Source organism: Phlebotomus papatasi, chromosome 1, assembly GCF_024763615.1.
Source record: "Phlebotomus papatasi isolate M1 chromosome 1, Ppap_2.1, whole genome shotgun sequence".
Taxonomy (NCBI): domain Eukaryota; kingdom Metazoa; phylum Arthropoda; class Insecta; order Diptera; family Psychodidae; genus Phlebotomus; species Phlebotomus papatasi.
The window spans coordinates 75,352,607-75,371,251 of NC_077222.1; the positions used below are offsets into that span (position 1 = coordinate 75,352,607).

The 18,645-nt window shown below is 32.3% G+C and overlaps 7 protein-coding genes across 7 annotated transcripts in view; 2 read left to right on the top strand and 5 right to left on the bottom strand.

Moving 5' to 3' along the window:
* LOC129803021 (SAP domain-containing ribonucleoprotein) overlaps positions 1 to 18,645 on the top strand; it is a 36,579-nt gene that overhangs the window by 5,761 nt on the left and 12,173 nt on the right. The gene's annotated exons all lie outside the window — the stretch shown is intronic.
* Positions 934 to 2,458, bottom strand: LOC129802973 (zinc finger protein 888-like). The gene has a single exon (XM_055849243.1). The coding sequence runs from the start codon at positions 2,411 to 2,413 to the stop codon at positions 998 to 1,000; it is 1,416 nt and encodes a 471-aa protein (XP_055705218.1). The 5' UTR covers positions 2,414 to 2,458; the 3' UTR covers positions 934 to 997.
* Positions 2,776 to 5,217, top strand: LOC129802988 (uncharacterized). The gene is made up of 2 exons (XM_055849266.1): positions 2,776 to 4,258; positions 4,342 to 5,217. The coding sequence occupies exon 1, from the start codon at positions 2,922 to 2,924 to the stop codon at positions 4,236 to 4,238; it is 1,317 nt and encodes a 438-aa protein (XP_055705241.1). The 5' UTR covers positions 2,776 to 2,921; the 3' UTR covers positions 4,239 to 4,258; positions 4,342 to 5,217.
* LOC129803017 (zinc finger protein 878-like) lies at positions 9,031 to 10,360 on the bottom strand. Its single transcript, XM_055849315.1, has one exon. The coding sequence runs from the start codon at positions 10,287 to 10,289 to the stop codon at positions 9,192 to 9,194; it is 1,098 nt and encodes a 365-aa protein (XP_055705290.1). The 5' UTR covers positions 10,290 to 10,360; the 3' UTR covers positions 9,031 to 9,191.
* LOC129805481 (zinc finger protein Xfin-like) lies at positions 10,806 to 14,031 on the bottom strand. Its single transcript, XM_055853457.1, has 2 exons — positions 12,641 to 14,031; positions 10,806 to 12,165 (listed from the first exon to the last, which is right to left on the bottom strand). Exons 1-2 carry the CDS (start codon positions 13,972 to 13,974, stop codon positions 10,806 to 10,808), a joined length of 2,694 nt encoding a protein of 897 aa, XP_055709432.1. The 5' UTR covers positions 13,975 to 14,031.
* LOC129803033 (zinc finger protein 62 homolog) lies at positions 14,939 to 16,310 on the bottom strand. Its single transcript, XM_055849351.1, has one exon. The coding sequence runs from the start codon at positions 16,187 to 16,189 to the stop codon at positions 14,960 to 14,962; it is 1,230 nt and encodes a 409-aa protein (XP_055705326.1). The 5' UTR covers positions 16,190 to 16,310; the 3' UTR covers positions 14,939 to 14,959.
* LOC129802982 (zinc finger protein 26-like) lies at positions 16,918 to 18,602 on the bottom strand. Its single transcript, XM_055849254.1, has one exon. It carries the CDS (start codon positions 18,348 to 18,350, stop codon positions 17,013 to 17,015), a length of 1,338 nt encoding a protein of 445 aa, XP_055705229.1. The 5' UTR covers positions 18,351 to 18,602; the 3' UTR covers positions 16,918 to 17,012.

The following is an 18,645-nucleotide window of genomic DNA, read 5'->3' on the forward strand; positions in this document are numbered from 1 at the left end:
TTTATTCATCTGCATACTCATATAAGTTTTACCAGGCCTGAGCTAAAAGAAAAGCCGAAGTGAATTTGATGGTGCCTTTTGGCATTCTTCGATATGCCGCGAAAATTCACGTAGAGAAAATGAGAGGTTTTTTAATGTGAAAATTGTTTAATTCCTTAGAGTTAAGTCATTTTCGCAAGAAAATCCTTTTAATAATTTAGTTGAATACAGTTATTTGGTTTAATTTGGGTTAAAGCTCATATTCTTTTAAGCTGTCTCAAAATTCAGGATATGTTTGAGAAAAACCCTTTTGTACAACAATACTTTGGTTAATAAGGAATGCAAAAGTACATATTACAGGAAGGGACACGACCTGCTAATGAGGATAAAATAGAGAAAAAAATATTTTGTCGCATTTCAGAGATTTTTTGCAACCGCAGCGCCGTCAGACGTTTGTCAAGTGAGTTATTTGTGTCTCTATATCTCTCTCACAGTTGAATTGCGCGCGATTTAAGAACCTTCCATTTGAGGTGAAATTTGCATTTAATTTCTTTGTATGTATATGTAGAAGACAATTTCTTTCTATATGAGTTTTTATGTCTGTTATGCCTTTTTTGCACAAAAATATTTATCATGTCACCGTGAATGAGCGGGATTAGTGTTACCTGGGCTATCTGTAATTTCCATTAAAATTATCAACACAAAATTTCCGATGATGCACGACTTTTAACGAGCGCAGGTCTGGTTTACATACTCATAATTATTGTAAATCTCATAAAAACCCATTAATAATGCAAAATCACATTACAACTACAACAAACCATGCCAAATTTGAGCATATTTGCTTCATTTTATAATCATAATAAAACACGAAAAATGTCAACAATTTTTTTTTCAAATTTTACTGCCATTCGAATTAAAAAGTAACCCGATCTTAAAAGAACCAAACAAGAGTCTAGTGTAAATAATGCATTTAATGATTTTGTTTGATTTAACAATATTTATTAGATAATTACATTCAACAAGAAACTTTTTTATTAATTCGAAGACAACCTTCTTCCTCCTGTTTGTTGACTTTGTCGATTTTGTCTTTCTTTCCTATGGAATGGGTATCTCTCATGTGTCTCATTGCATCTGAATTGGAAGCATATTTTTTATCGCATACCAGACAATTGAATTTCCTTTCTGCATGAATTCTGTGTATATGAACCTTGAGACATTGTTGGGTTTTGAAGGATTTCTCACAAAGATCGCACTGATGCATTGGTGCACCGTGATAAACTATATGACTTTTGAGACTGCTTTTTGAAGAGAAAAATTTACCGCATAATTTGCATTTGAATGGCTTTTCGCCCGTATGTGTCCTTTTATGTAGAATCAGTCTTTCTTTGTTGCAACTACTGAATTCACAGGATTCCCAATTACATTTGAATTGCTTGCCAAAAATATGAACTTGGCGATTATGTTGCCTCATCCCTATATAAGTTTTATATACCTTGTCGCACTTAGGACAATTATATTCTTTAGGTTCTTCTACGTGACTCTTTATGTGGGAGTCAACAGCGTGTTTGGACGAATAGGTTTTGCCGCAAATTGAACAAGGATATCTTTCTCGATTGGTGTGAATTTCACGAATATGATTCTTTAGGACACGTGTAAAATAGAAAGTTTTCCCGCATAGATGACATGCTTCCGTTCTTTTCTTATTGCTATCGTGCTTCATAGTTATGTGAATTCTCAATGCACACTTCTGAAGATAGCATTTTCCACAGTCAGCACATTCAAATGGCTTTTCACCTGTATGAGTCCGAATATGATGCTTCAGATTAGCGGGTGATATTGCAGTTTGAGGACAATGAGGACATTTGAATTTTTTTTCTAACTTAGAACGTGACTGTTCTTTTTTCTTAAGTTTTTCTCGTTTTGGCTTTTTTGACTTATTATATGTCTTCTTGTTTTTGTGTTCTTCACCCAATTCCATTAATTCTGAATATTTAATCTCTTCTATATTCTGATCAGCTTCTGTCTCAGGAAAATGATCTAATTTGTTACTCTCATTATCAGAGTCTTCTGATTTTATATCGATATCTTGGGAACAGGGTTCATCATGTATTTCCGATGCTTCCACATATTCAATTTTCTCCAAATCTCTTACTTCAGATAAATGTTTGGAAAGGTGATCATTGAGTTCAGAGAGGAATGAAAAATTTTCATTGCAAATGATACATTTGAAGAGCCTGATTCCACCATGGATCTGAAGATGATACTCAAAGTCTATCACGGATTTTTCTTCTTTCGTACATGTGTTGCAAGTGTAAAGAATGTGCGAATTCTCTCTGTGATTTACCAAATCTGTCCATTCTTTAAATGTTTCTCCACATTCCCAGCAGCGATTGTGTTCAAATGATTCAAGTTTAATTTCCGAGTAATCCATATTCTTAATAATCTCTTGATGTGTTTTTCTTATAAATTGGATACTTATGCTAAAAAAAAAAAAACATGAAATCAAATAAATACATAATTAATTTCCTAAGTTTAAGATATAGTTTAGAAGACATGTATATTTACCTTTGAAAAGAAGAAATTTAACTTGAAAACTCACAAATGTTTAGCCAAAACAAATAAGCTTTCACCAAACATCTGTCAGTAAAAAAGCTTTTGTTTTTCTAGCAGTTAAAAGTTATAACGCGATTACGTACAATTTTATACGAAAATAATTCGTGCAAAAATTAATGTTGGGAAACGTTTCCTCTACAAAAGCTTGAAGAGAACGGATGTCAAAAATTTAAAGGTGAGAAAAATTCAATCTAAACAGTTAAATAAACTTAAATTCAGTGAAAATATTACACAAAAGTGTTTAAAATCAAGTGATTATTTGAATATTTCGAGATTCAAAATATCTATTGTGAAATAATTGACAATTCGAAGAGTTTGATGGCGTAATGCCTAAAAACAAGAAAATCAAGAATAAAAGAGTGAATTCAGTGCTAAATAGATACCAGAAGTCAAAATATCAGCGCAGTGAAGAGATTGATAAACAGAGATTTCATCAGTGTGAAGAAAAATCCACGATGAGTGATAGAGAAATGGATGAAGATGGAATACTGGTTCCTGACGACGACATGCGGCAAGAAAGAAATCAGCAAATCAAAATGGCGGATGATATCACCATCTCTTCTGCTCAGTTAGAGGATATAATTGGTGTTTCTTCTACCAGCCAACAGATGACGCCAAACGATCCAAAGTCAAAAACTGAGTCTCCACTCAAATATCAGTTGAACGACAAAGGACCATTCTTCATAATAATGAAACACGAAGAACTGCGTTATACTGAGATTGCTAAAATCGTATTGATCAGCGTTGGGAGACCTAAAATTGACCAAATCATTAAACTCGATGATCACAGTGTGAAGGTGAAACTAAAGGACGCTGATTCTGCAAACAAGATTCTTAAAAGTCAGAGTTTGGCCAGACTTCAAAATGTGAATGTTTCTATCCCACCAATGTACCTAAATTCAATTGGTATAATTGACAACGTGGCTATAACACACACAACAGAGGAAATTCTTGAAGCCTTGGACAGTGACAACCAAATCACAAAGATTGAAAGAATGACTAAGTGGGATCCAGTTTACAAAAAAGCAACACCGATGGAACAAATCAAAATCCACTTCAGGTGTTTTACACTTCCCAGAACAGTGAAGCTATTCATGATCAACTTCAGGGTAAGATTCTTCTTTCCCAGGCCAACTTATTGTGTCAAATGCTTAAGTTATGGTCACTACAAAAAAATTTGCCGACAAAAGCCAAAATGTGGTATCTGCACAAAGGAAACTGAAGGACAACATGAATGTGAGCAATTCTGTAAGTTTTGTGAAACCACGGATCATCAAACAAATGACAGAACCTGCAAAGAAAGAATCAGACAAGCGGAACTAACCAAAATCATGATCAAGGAGAAGATGACCTACAAGGAAGCAGTTCAAGCTTTAAAAGAAGGAGAGAAGAATACAACAGCGTTTCCCAGACTCCCAAGGATTGACTTGAGTGAAGAATACGCAAAATTGAAGGAATTATCACAAAAAACGGCAGATTTGCAGACCCAATTGGACAACATGAAGCTGCAAAATGACAAAGTGAAACAGGTGCTCCGAGAGATCTGTACCCTGGCTACTGCAGAGGAGAGCCAAAAAAATCATACACTCATGATGAGAAGGTTGCTGACAATTCTTGAAGAAAATCAAGATATTTTGGATTAATGATGATTAAGTTATGTCAGGTAAATATTAGAAGCCTTTATGCTAACAAAGACGCTCTCATTAAATATAGTAATGATAATAAAATAGATATAATACTTTTAAGTGAAACATGGACTAAAGATGAAATAAGGCTGAAATTATCAGGATTTCAATTATTTTTAAACAACAGAGAACTTGGGCATGGAGGGGTGGGTTGCGCAGTTAGATACGGAATCTGCGCAAAAGTTCTTAATAACATTAATTATAATCCTATAGAAGTATTAAAAGTAAAAATCACTATAGCAAATGAAACGTATTATTTAATTTCAATATATATTCCTCCAGATACTAACATAACTATTGTTAAAGAGAAATTACAAATCCTAATTAATGAATTTAATGAAACAGATAATGTTATATTAGGAGGTGACTTCAATGCTCACCATGAGTTATGGGAATATAATTCAAAAAATGACCAAAGAGGTTTATTGATTTCTGAATTGATAACAGATTCGAATTTTATTTGTTTAAATGACGGTACCCATACATTTAGAAATTTACACCGAAATTTAAGTTCCGCAATTGATCTAACTTTTATATCACAAAACTTGATAAATAATATTAGTTGGACAGTTGATCAAAATATTTTATTAGCAGATCATTATGCAATTTCAATAAATATTATAACTAGTGATAGAATTTATTCTAATAACATAAGAGATAAAATGAATTTAAAGCAGATTGAAAAAGAAATCAGAACTTTAAAAATACAAGAAGATGAAAATATTGAAGACATTGAATTTAAAATTAAAAACATTATCAAAGCTAATACTATAAAAATAGATACTGAAAATAATAAATACGTTCCTAAACCTTGGTGGTCAAGTAAATTAGAAAGGCTGTGGAAAATTAAAAAAGCTAAATTAAAATTATATAATAAAACCAAAGATTTCTTTACACTTATTGAACTTAAGAAAATTACATGCAAATTTAAAATAGAAGTTAAGAAAGATAAGAAAAAGTCATGGAATGAATTTCTAGAAAAGATTAATCCTAATCAAGATATTAAAACTTTATGGAATAATATAAATAAGTTTAACCACAAAAAACATAGGTCAAATACCAATATTTTGGAAAATGAAGAAAATATTAAAAAGTTTCTACATTATAATTTTAAAATTGAAGAGGTAATGACAGAGCAGCAAGACTTTACCGAAATAAATTATGAATTTTGTAACTATAATATGATATCAGATATTATATCACAAAGTAAAAATACAGCTCCAGGATTAAACAAAATTTCAAATGGTATTATGAAAATGTTAACATCTGATACTGTCAACCAAATAGTCAAGACTTTTAATGATATATGGCAGTCACAAAGAGTACCAAGTGAATGGAAAGAAATTAAAGTAATAGCAATTCCGAAACCAAATAAAGATAAAACTAACATTGAAAATTATAGACCAATATGTTTAATTAACAACATAGCAAAACTTTTTAATTCAATAGTAAAAAATATGATTGAAGAATATTTAAATGAAAATCAACTAATTCCAGAAAATGTTTACGGTTTTAGAAAAAATAGAAATATTACAGATTACATATTGAAAGTAATGGAAACTGTTAAAATAAATAAAGAAAATAATAAAAAAGTTCTCATCATAATGACAGACATAAGTAAAGCCTTCGATAAAGTGATAATTAATATATTGATTAAACAAATGATTAATATGAAAATTCCTCAAGAAATTATTAACTGGATTAAAAACTTTTTGATTAATAGAAAAATTGTATTAGAAACAGAAACAAATAGAGAAGAAATTATCACAAATTCAGGATTGCCACAAGGAAGCAAATTAAGTCCTATACTATTTAATATTTATACTACAGAACTACATAAATTGAACTCAAACAATTGTGTTATTATGCAATTTGCAGATGATATTGCACTTATAATATCAGGAAAAAACACAGAAACACTTTTTCAAAATGCAAATTCTTATATTTCAAATTTCAATAATAATTTAAATAAAATTGGACTAAACATAAATCCAGAAAAATGCAATTACATGATTTTTGATAGGAGTAAGTTCAACAATGATTATTGTATACATTTACAAGGAATCCAATTAAAGAGAGTCTTTAGTCAAAAAATATTAGGTCTTAACGTAGACGATAAGTTAAATTTCAACTCTCATTTAAGATCTTTAAAAGAAAATTGTAAACCTTATGTCAATATGCTAAAAATCTTGAGTAAGTTCAATGGAGGTGCACATCCGCAAATTCTGTTAAATGTCTACAATGCTCTCATCAGATCCAGAATTCTTTTTGGATCTCCTGCTTTTTATGACCACTCTAAAACTGAATACAACAGTTACATCAAAAACCCTCTTCAAATAATTGCAAACCAGTCGTTGAGAACAATAATGGGTTACACGAAATCGACACCCGTAAATGCTATTTTAGCAGAAACAGGACAGCTTCCCATACAATTAGACATTGAACAAACAACAGCAAAATACATCTCCAAAAAAACATCAATCAACATGGATGCAGCAAATCTACCACAAATAAATACAGTGAAATCTAACCATTCTTATTTAAAAAACATTGCACCAATATTAAAAAATGAGACCAATCCTAAAAATTTAAAAGTGTTTCCGTCATTAAATGGCATTGATAAAAAAAATGAAATAAATAATTTAATGATTAAACAAATAGTGAATGAAGAACTTATAAGACAAAGTGATTATGAACAGATATTTACTGATGGATCAATACAAGGAGAATCGAGAGGTGTCGGAATATATTTTAAAAAATCAGAAGAAATAATGCAATTTAAACTTTTACAAAAAGTGTCTATAAAAGAAACTGAACTAATAGCGATTTACTTAGCTGTATACTTAAGTGTAAAAATGAAAAAATCTAAAATAATAGTGTTAACAGACTCAAGAAGTGCGTGTTTATCAATACTAAATAAAAGTGAAAAGTTCTATGAAAATAAAATCAAAAACTTAATAAACAACAGTGATATTAATGTGATAATTCAATGGATACCGGGACATTGTGGATTAGCAGGAAACGAAAAAGCTGATAGAGCAGCAAAAAGTGCAACAAACTCTAATAATGAAGTCAATAATTTAATTACTATACATGAATCTCATAAAATTAGAAAAGAAATTATGTTGAATAAATGGAAAAGAGAATATGAAAAAGTGTCTAATGAAAAAGGAAAATTCAATTTTGAAGTTAGAAATGGAGAAATTAGTCAAAAAATTTGGTTTAAAGAAAAAAATATTAATGTTAACAATTTAAAAATAATATCACGAATAAGAACAGGACATTGCCTAGATAAAAGATTCCTTCACTTGATAAAATTAAAAGACAATAATTTATGTGAAATATGTAACATAATTGAAGATTGTGAACATTTAATTTTGAAATGTAAAAAATTTGACAATATCAGATGCAATTTCAAAAATTTAACACAAAATAATAATGATCTCAAAACAATTTTAAAATCGACAAATAACGAAATTTACAAAGAAATTTTAAAATTCTTAAAAATGGCTAAAATCAATATTTAAAAAATATAAATAAATAAATAAAGAAAGAAAAATACTTTGTTAAAACAAGATTATAAACATATAAACTATTGAAATCATTCCTTGACTTTATTTAGGTCTGCGCTTTCAGAGATGAAAGGGAAATGTGCGATCCTATTAATACGCATTTACTGTGATAACAATAACAAATGTAAACCAAAAGAACAATAACTTGTAACAAACAATGTATAAAAGGAAAACCACAAACAAAAACACAACAAAACTGTAAATATGACCGTTGGCTATATGGATCTAAATTGAATCCGACAGCCGTAAAAATAAAATAAAGAAGAAGAAGAAGAAGAATGTTGGGAAAATTTCTTAAATTTCCAACCGCTATCGCGGTCTTTTTTTTTAGGATTACTAAAGTGGAGGTTTATCCTACTTTCCGAATCTCCAAAATTTCTAAATATAACAAACAATTCTAGTGCTTTTTTCAGGTCTAAATAAACCTTTCCCCTTTAATATCAAATGCTAACTCAAAATTTTCCAAAAAAAACTTGCTTGATAAGAAATTATAGAAGTTAAACATTCGCGCTAAAAGAAAAATTATTTAATTCTTCGTATGAATGCGAAAATATTTGAAATTATTGTGATTACTTTCAAAATCAAAATTATTTCGTTTGTATTGAAAGCATTGAAAGGAAAGTCAATTTATTCGAATATTTACCCAGAATTTTTGACATTAAATGCAAAATATTTAATTTAATTTAATTTAATTCCATTTTTCTCGGTGAACACACCTTAGAACTAAAGAGCCTTTCAAACCTTCAGATTTAGATACTTAGTACTCTTCTGCTGAATTTCTTATCGCTTAACTCTTTCAGAAAACTGAACAATGTGCACCGAGCATTTAGTATTCATAATCTTACCATCGCTAATGAATAACATCACGAGATACTTGATCTTTTTGGTCTGTTTCAATGGCATTGTACTAGAGTACGTTTAGATATCGTCGGTTGCCTCAGCAACTGTGCTAACTGCATTTGCTTTGTGTCAGCATTCGTTGTAAGCAACGCATCGCTGCGCGGCGTTTACAATGCACGCAGACACAAAGCTGATGCAGTTAGTACAGTTGCTGAGGCAACCGACGATATGTAGAATGTAGACATTCAGATAATTATAATATTGATCGGGCTATCGAGAAATCAACTATTATCTTCAATTTGATCTAAATGAATTATAATTTTATTTAACTCTAATACTTTACAAAAATTCATATTCTTATTATTTATTTACTTAGAGAAGTACAAAATTTTCTTTGTAGAGGTGTAACAATATTTAATAGATATAGAAATTCAAAAGGAAACTTTTTATTACCCTTTTAATCTTTTAAGATTGTTCTTTTTTGTTGATTTTTCTCGGCTTAATCTTTCTCTCCTTTGGAATGGGTTTGTCTCATATGTCTGATTGCATCTCCATTGGAAGCGTATTTCTTTCCGCAGTGAAAACAGGGAAATTTTCTTTCCTCATGAACTCTCTGCACGTGCTTCTTGAGACTTTCTCGGATTTTGAAGGATTTTTCACAAGAATTGCACTGATGAATTGGTGCACCATGAGAAGCCATATGAACTTTTAGACTATTTTTTGTAGATAAAACTTTATTGCACTTTTTACAACTAAAAGGCTTCTCGCCTGTATGGATCCTTTGATATTTCTCTCGTGGTTTCTTATGAATCTCACGAATATGTTCCTTTAATCTCCTTACAAAATAGAAACCTTTTCCACAGATCTGACAAACTTCTGTCCTTTTCTTGTTTCTGTCGTGCTTCATAGTTATGTGAATTTTCAATGCACACTTCTGGAGATAGTATCTTCCACAGTCAGCACACTCATATGGTTTTTCACCGGTATGAGATCTCATGTGAAGTTTGAGACTTGTGGCTGTTTTTGTAGTTGTAGAACAATGAGAACATTTAAATCTCCTCTTCAACATAGGACGTGGTACATCTGTCTCCTTCGGTCTTCCTCGTTTTATTTTGTCTACTTGATCAATTTCTATTAATTCAGAGCATTTCCTTTCCTCCTCACCAATCTTACCAGGTTCTGTCTCAGAAAACACATCTTCATCTAAATTGTTACCCTCATTATCAGAATCCTCTGTTTTTATGTAGATATCTTGGGAGCAGGGTTCATCATGTGCTTCTGATACTTCCACATATTCAATTTTCTTTAAATCTGTAACTTCATATAAATGTTTAGGAAGGTGATCATTGAGTTCACAGAGAAATGAAAAATTTTCATTGCAAATGATACATTTGAAGAGCCTGAATCCACCATGGATCTGAAGATGATACTCAAAGTCTTTTACAGATATTTCTTCTTTTTTACAAGTCTTGCAGGTGTAAAGACTGTGTGAATTCTCTCTGTGATTCATCAGTTCTGTCCATTCATTAAATGTTTCTCCGCATTCCCGGCAGCTATTGTGTTCAAATGATTCAAGTTTTACTTCTAAATTGTCCATACTTTTGGAAACTCTTTGAAGGCTTTATACTGGCTGTTCTTCCAACGTTTGAATATTTTTTCTGGAAAAGCAAAGAAGTTATTATAAATATCATAAAATAAAACTAAAATAGAATATGCGTAATTATTTTTACTTCAAAAAGGATGTATGAAATTTTGTTGACAAATGCAAAAGTTTCTAGCAGTTTAAAGCTTTCATATACGAAAATTTTAGGATCAAATTATACAAAATTTCATGAAATTTTTCAATAATGTTTGAAATATTTTTCTTTTTTATATTATAACTATCAATAGTCCCAAACTATGGTTAATTAAATCAAAATATAAAGTACTTTTGCCAATGTTGAAGAAAGTTTCTTAAAAATTTATACTTCCCTTACCCTCCCATAGGTAGATCCTCTAAAATAACGTTGGAACTTACGATATACAGAATACATTCAATAACTTTGTCGCAAATTTAATTAAGTAAAACTATTCTGATCCTTTTTTATTATTAATATTCTTTAAAATAGCTTTCTTACTCCTGCTTTTTTACTTTGTCGTTCTTTTTCTTTATGGAATGAGTGTCTCTCATGTGTCTCATTGCATCTGCATTAGAAGCGTATTTCTTCTCGCATGCCAGACAAGGGAATTTCCTTTCCTCATGAACTCTCTGTACGTGCTTCTTGAGACTCTCCTGTACTTTGAAGGATTTCTCACAAAGTGTACACTGATGTGTTGGCGCACCGTGCTTATGAGCATTGTGGCTGTTGAGACTTGTAGTGGAAGAGAAAAATTTATTGCAAATCTTGCAACCATAGGGTTTTTCTCCAGTATGCTTTCTTGCGTGTTCGCGGAGCATTGCTTTGCAAGAAGATCTGTATTCACAGGATTCCCATTCACATTTGTGTTGTTTAGCATAAATATGAACTTGTCGATGGTGCTGCATCATCTGGATATGAGTGTCGAATTTCTTATTGCATTTGGGACATGGGAATGCTTGAGGATTTTTAAAGTGACTCTGCATATGGATGGCCACACCATTCTTGGCCGAGTAGGTTTTACCACAGATGGAACAAGGATATCTCTCTCGATTGGTGTGAATTTCACGGATATGATTCCTCAATCTGCGCGAAAAATAGAATCCTTTCCCGCATATCTGACAAATTTCCGTCTTCTTTTTGTCCCTATCGTGCTTCATTGTTATGTGGACTTTTAATGCACATTTCTGGACATAGCATTTTCCACAGTCAGCACACTCATATGGTTTTTCACCGGTATGAGTTCTAATATGAAGCTTGAGATTTGTAGCTGTTTTTGTAGTTTTAGGACAATGAGGACATTTAAATTTCCGTTCGGGCTTGGGACGTCGCAATTCTGTTTTCTTGGGTCTTCCTCGTTTTATTTTGTACTCTTGGCCCATTTCTATTAGCTCAGAATGTTTGACCTCTTCTTCATTCTGATCAGGTTCTGTCTCAGGAAAAATGTCTTGGTCCATGTTGTTGCTCTCATTATCGGAATCCTCTGTTTTTATAGCGATATCTTGGGAGCAGGGTTCATCATGTTCATGTGATTCCGATGCTTTCACATATTCAATTTTCTCCAAATCTTTGACTTCAGATAAATGTTTGGGTAGGTGATCATTGAGTTCAAAGAGGAACGAAAAGTTCTCATGGCAGATGATACACTTGAAGAGTCTGATTCCACCATGGATCTGAAGATGATACTCAAAGTCCATTACAGATATTTCTTCTTTTGTACAAGTTTTACAAGTATAAAGATTGTGTGAATTCTCTCTATGATTTGCCAGTTCTGTCCATTCTTTAAATATTTCTCCACATTCCCAGCAGCGAATATGTTCAAATGATTCTAATTTTACCTGTAGATTGTCCATTATTCTTAGAAATTATTTGAGGACTTTTTTTTTATAATTAGCTCTTCAAAAAACTTTGATGTTTTCCTGAAAAAAATTATTAAACGTTTTAGGAGACTACTTGATATCACAAAAAATCATAAATAGTTACTTGAATTAGAGTTTGCTGAATGACAAATTTGCTATTTATTATGTTTATGTGGTCAAAACAAATGAACTTTTGCATTCTAGCAGTTGTAGCTTATGGAAAAATGTTAGGATATGATTTTTTCAATGTTTAATGATATGCTTTTGAAACTTTTCAAAGTTATTTGAAATTTAAGGATTTAGGATATAGGTCCGTCCCATTATGAGCAATATAATATTTTATCCATAAAACTACGAAAACATTTTAATGTGTTAATAAATTTTTCAAAAATTTATTAAATTTATTAGTAAGCTACATTTACCATGAGCGTGTCTTTTTCTTATTATCCTTAATTGTTACAAAATAATTTTACTGCTGTTTTTTGACTTTTTCTGTCTTCCTTATGGAATGAGTATCTCTCATGTGTCTCATTGCATCTGCATTGGAAGCATATTTCTTTTCACATGCCAGACAGGGAAATTTCCTTTCCTCATGAACTCTCTGTACGTGCTTCTTGAGGCTCTCCTGTACTTTAAAGGATTTCTCACAAAGTGTACACTGATGAGTTGGTACACCGTGTTTATGAGCAGTGTGGATGTTTAGGCCGGTGGTTGAAGAGAAAAATTTATTGCAAACGTTGCAACTGTACGGCTTTTCTCCTGTATGCTTCCTTTGATGTTTACGGAGCATTGCTTTGCAAAAAGTACTGTATTCACATGATTCCCATTCACATTTGTGTTGCTTGGCATAGATATGAGCTTGCCGATGATGCTGCATCATCCGGACGTGAGTATCGAATTTCTTATTGCACTTGGGGCAAGGAAATGCTTCGGCTTTTTTGAAATGGCTATGCATGTGAATAGCTACACTATTCTTGGCTGAGTAGGTTTTGCCACAAATAGAACAAGGATATCTCTCTCGATTGGTGTGAATTTCACGGATATGATTCTTCAATCGGCGCATGAAATAGAAGGTTTTTCCACAAATCTGACAAACTTCCGTCTTCTTTTTGTTACTGTCGTGCTTCATAGTCATGTGTATCCTCAGAGCAATCTTCTGCACATAGCATTTTCCACATTCGGCACACTCAAATGGCTTCTCCCCTGTATGAGTTCGAAGATGAAGCTTAAGGTTTGTAGATGTTTTTGCAGTTAAAGGACAATGAGGGCATTTGAATCTTCTTTCCAATTGTGAATATGGCAATTTCGGTTTTTTAGGTCTTCCTCGTTTCTTCTTTTGAACTTCTTCCTGTTCGATTAATTCAGGTGGATTTGTTTCTTCATCTTTCCTAGCGGTTTCTGTCTCAGTAAAAATATCATCTTCGAAGTGGTTATCTTCATTTGATTCTTCATCTTCAGATTCCTCACTTTTTACATCGACATTTTCAGAGGATACTTTCGCGGATTCTGATTTCTTCGTAGTTTTGCCCATGGATAAATGTTTAGGAAGATGATCATTGAGCTCAAAAAGGAAGGAAAAGTTTTCATGGCATATGACACATTTAAAGTTCTTCATTCCTCCATGGATCTGAAGATGATATTCAAAGTCCACCAGAGATGTTTCTTCCTTCGTACAGGATTTGCAGGTGTAGTGATCATGTATACTTTCTCTGTGCTTTAAGAGTTCTGTCCATTCTTTGAATGTCTCACCGCATTCCCAGCAACAAATTGGTTCATTTGATTCAAGTTTTACTTCTAAACATTCCATTTTATTGAAAGTTTTATCAGGATTTATTGGGTTCTTCTTATAAGAGGACTGATGACACTGATCTAAAAAAAATATTTTTTTATATATAATTCAGTTAAATTGTTTTTTTTTTTTTGGGCAACAAAAAATCGTAAATATTTACTTGATGTTTCTTTTTGATACTTCTTGCTTCCAAATTTTACTATATTTTGAGGTCAAAACAATTGAGCTTTTTGGCATTCTAGCAGTTTTAAGCTCGTATAAATTTAGACGAGTAGAAATTTTCATTCGCGTATTGAAAGAAATTTTTAATTTCATTCAAGTTATTTAGGTATGTTTCCAGAGCCCCTAAAAATATTGGCAGAACAGTAATAAAGTTATGAAAAATTAGTTTTAATTTTCGATTTAACATTGTATATAATTTAGCCAAAAATTACTTTATTAGCCCTTTAACGACGAGACACTTTTTACGGACTGAAAATCAACAATATAAATTAAACTGGGAAACATAATCAATGAAAAGTCTTACATCTAACCTTGGAAAGTCCAACAGAGGCTGATTCGGTGTATTTTGTGCTTCTATGAACGATAGGGACAGAAATAGCCCAATAATTTAAGTAATTTTTCTGACTATACTAATGAATAATATTTTTCGCTTTAATGAAAAATATTACGTGTGAGTATTGTAGTTTTTAATGCCAAAAGGGTTTTGCTTAAAAAAATTGGAAGTATAAAAAATAAATAAAATCAATTATTAATTTGAGAATTTAAAAATTTGCCATCTTTGAGCTTAAATAATTTACTGCATATCAAATAGCTAGAGGCTTGCAAAAAATATCGTAGATTCATTCAACCTTCTACTTTACAATTATGTAAACATAAGAAAAAAATAATTTTAGGTAGTCAGGAAAAATTATTTTCTTTGTGGGACACAGGTGTTCCAATCGTCCTTAAAAGGGTTAGAACAGAATTAAGAATGAACAACATGATCTTGAATATGTATTTATTATTCTTTTTCTGTTTTATTCTTTTTTGCGGAATGACTATCTTTCATATGCCTGGTGAGGTCTCTTTTCGATGCATATCGCTTATCGCACACAGGGCATGGGATTTTCCTCTCTAAATGTACTCTCCGGATGTGAAGTCTCAATGAAGCAGTGATTTTGAAGACTTTGTCACAGAATTCACATTGAAGCGTGGCCGGTTTGTGGCGTTGCGCTATATGGCGTTCAACACTAATTTTTTTAGCAAAGGTAGTATTGCAAATGTTGCACTGGAAGGGTTTTTCTCCTGTGTGAGTCCTTTCGTGTTCCCGAAGTACTGCGCGGGATATTGTACCAAAGTTACAGGATTCATAATTGCATAGGAACTTCCTTGGCTCAATATGTATGTTACGAAGATGCCGAAGCATTGCTGCGCGGGTGTCAAACGACTTATTACATTTGGAACAAGGATAATCTCCGGATTGTTTGATGTGACTTTTCATGTGAGTGCTCACAGTTCCTCTCGATGCGTATGTTTTCCCACATACAAAACAGGGATATCTTTCACGTTGAGATGGATGAATCTGTCGCATGTGAATCTCCAAGCTTTTGACAAAGTAGAATGCTTTTCCACAAATTTGGCAGACTTCGGTTTTCTTCTTGTTCTTGTTGTGCTTCATAAACAGGTGGTTTATCAGGCTTTTTTTTACTGCATATGCCTTATCACAGACTGCACATTCATATGGCTTGATTCCGGTGTGCATTCGAAAGTGAAGTTTAAGATTTGTAGATGTTTTTGCAGCAAAAGGACAATTAGTACATTTGAATTTTCTTTCCAACAGTGAATGTGGCAATTTGCTATTTTTTGGTAATTTGCCTTTCTTAGGCCTTCCTCGTTTTTTCTTTTCAACTTGTTCTTGTTCCATTAATTCAGATGGATTTGTTTCTTCATCTTTCTTAGTAGTTTCTATAGCAGGAATATCATCTTCAAAGTAATTCTCTTCATTGGCTTCTTTATCTTGTTTATCTTCATTGGCTTGTTCATCTTTAGATTTCTCAATTTTTACTTCAACATTTTGAGTGGGTACTTTCGGAGATTCAGTTATTTCCAAAATGTCATCTTTGGACAAATGATTAGGAAGGTGATCATTTAGCTCAGAGAGAAAAGAAAAATTTTCACTACAGATGATACACTTGAAGATCTTGAATCCACCATGAATCTGAAGATGATATTCAAAGTCCATCAGAGACATTTCTTTTTTCGTGCAAGATTTGCAGGTGTAGAGATCATGTAAATTTTCTTTATGTTTTAAGAGTTCTTCACATTCTTTGAATGTCTCTCCGCATTCCCAGCAATAATATTCTTGGTTCAAGTTTAACTTCTTCCAAACTTTCCATTTTCTTGTAAATTCTGCTTAATGATTTCCTTCTCAGGGTTGATTTTCTTCTAAGGGTTAGAAATAAAGCACTGCTTTCTCTGGACAAATTGAATTAAAAATTTGTTTCTATAATTTTTCAGACGGCCAATTTTACTAAAGAACATAAATATTTACTTCTTGATACAAGTTTTTTTTTAATTTGATGTCAAAAAAACTGAGCTTATTCTAGCAGTTTTAAGCTCGTACAAATAATTAGACAAGTAGAAATTTTCATTGGAGCTTTGAAAGAAATAAAGAACCATAAAACAATTTCATTCAAGATTTAGAAATGTTTTCTTCTGTAAATGAATTAAAATAAATAATAAAAAAATTGAATGTACATTATACATGTAGTCAAAGTCTACATACACCAAAATCTTTTAAAAAAAATGTACAAAATTCATTAAGCCTCCAAAACCAAAAGCAGTATTAACAAAGCCCCAAAAGCTGAATAAGAATAAAATAAATTCCCAAATAACCGAATTTTTAGGAAAAATAAATGTTTATATGCACTTTATTATACAGCGTTATCCTTAGTGCTAGATACGCTCTAAACTCTATAATTTCTAAAAAAAAAGTTTTATTTTTGACTTAGCATTGTACATTAACAAGAAGCCTATAATTGGCTTTGATCAATTTGATCTTGTATATAGATTTATTATTCTTTTTCTGTTTTATTCTTTTTTGCGGAATGACTATCTTTCATATGCCTGGTGAGGTCTCCTTTCGATGCATATCGCTTATCGCACACAGGGCATGGGATTTTCCTCTCTAAATGTACTCTCCGGATATGACATCTCAATGTAGCGGAGACTTTGAAAACCTTCTCACAGAATTCACATTGAAGCGTGGCAGGATTGTGGCGTTGAGCTACATGACGTCCAACAGCAGCTTTGGTGGCGAAGGCAGTATTGCAAATGCTGCATTGGAAGGGTTTTTCACCTGTGTGTGTCCTTTGGTGTTCTAGAAGTACTGATCGGGATACTGATCGGAAGTTGCAGGTCTCATAATTGCATAGGTACTTCTTTGGGGCAACATGCATATGACGATGATGCTGAAGCATTGCTACATGGGTGTCAAAAGATTTATTGCACTTGGGACAGGGATGAGCTCCAGATTGTTTGGCATGACTCTGCATGTGAATGGCCACAGTTCCTCTCGATGCATATGTTTTCCCACATACAAAACAGGGATATCTTTCACGTTGAGATGAATGAATCTCTCGCACATGTATCCTCAATCTCTGGACAAAGTAGAATGCTTTTCCGCAAATTTGGCAGACTTCAGTTTTCCTCTTGCTCCTGTTGTGCTTCATAATCAGGTGATTTCTTAGGCTGCCTTTTACTGCATATTTCTTTCCACACACTGCACATTCATATGGCTTGATTCCGGTGTGCGTTCGAAGGTGCAGCTTCAAGTTGGATGCTGTTTTTGAGCTGTGAGGACATTGTGGACATTTAAAGGCCTTCTCAAGTAAGGCATATTGCAATTTTTGTTTCTCAGTTCGTCCTCTTTTACGTTTTTCTGGTTTTTTCTTCATCATTTGCATTCTACTAAGAAGATCCTTGGAATCTCGACTATCTTCATTTTCTTCTGTCTCATCGAAATGCCTATCAGCTTGGTCAGAATCTTCTGCTTTTACTTCATCATTATGTACTTCAGTGATTGTCTGAAGGGGCTGAGGGTATTCTTCATCATCCGGCGGAGTAGTTCTATCATCTGGCATATGAGTCGGTAAATGATCATTGAGTTCAGAGAGGAAGGAAAAGTTTTCGTTGCAAATGATACACTTAAAGATCTTCATTCCCCCATGGATCTGAAGATGGTATTCAAAGTCTACCAGAGATGTTTCTTCTTTGGCGCAGGATTTGCATGTATACAGATTATGTGTACTTTCTCTATGATTTAAAAGATCTGCCCATTCCTTATACACTTGTCCACATTCTCGGCAAAACAGATAATTATTAGTTTCTAATTTGACTTCCGAATCATCCATTTTTTGTAATGTTTTGCTTATTTGTTTACAATTGTAATAGAGTCCATATAGTACCGCCTGGCTTTTTAGCAAAATGCTAAAGACTATTAAACGTGTATTTCATAATTAATTTAGAAAATTATTGATAAAAGAAAAGGTGTACAATTTTCACAATTTTTCAAAATTTTTAAAATCCCACAGGATATTTTGTAAAAAATATGATTTTTAATCACTTTATTCTTGTTTATAACCTCAGCTTTAGTGATATTCTAGCAGTTTGGAGCTTTCATTCATAAATTTTAGACGAGTTTTATTT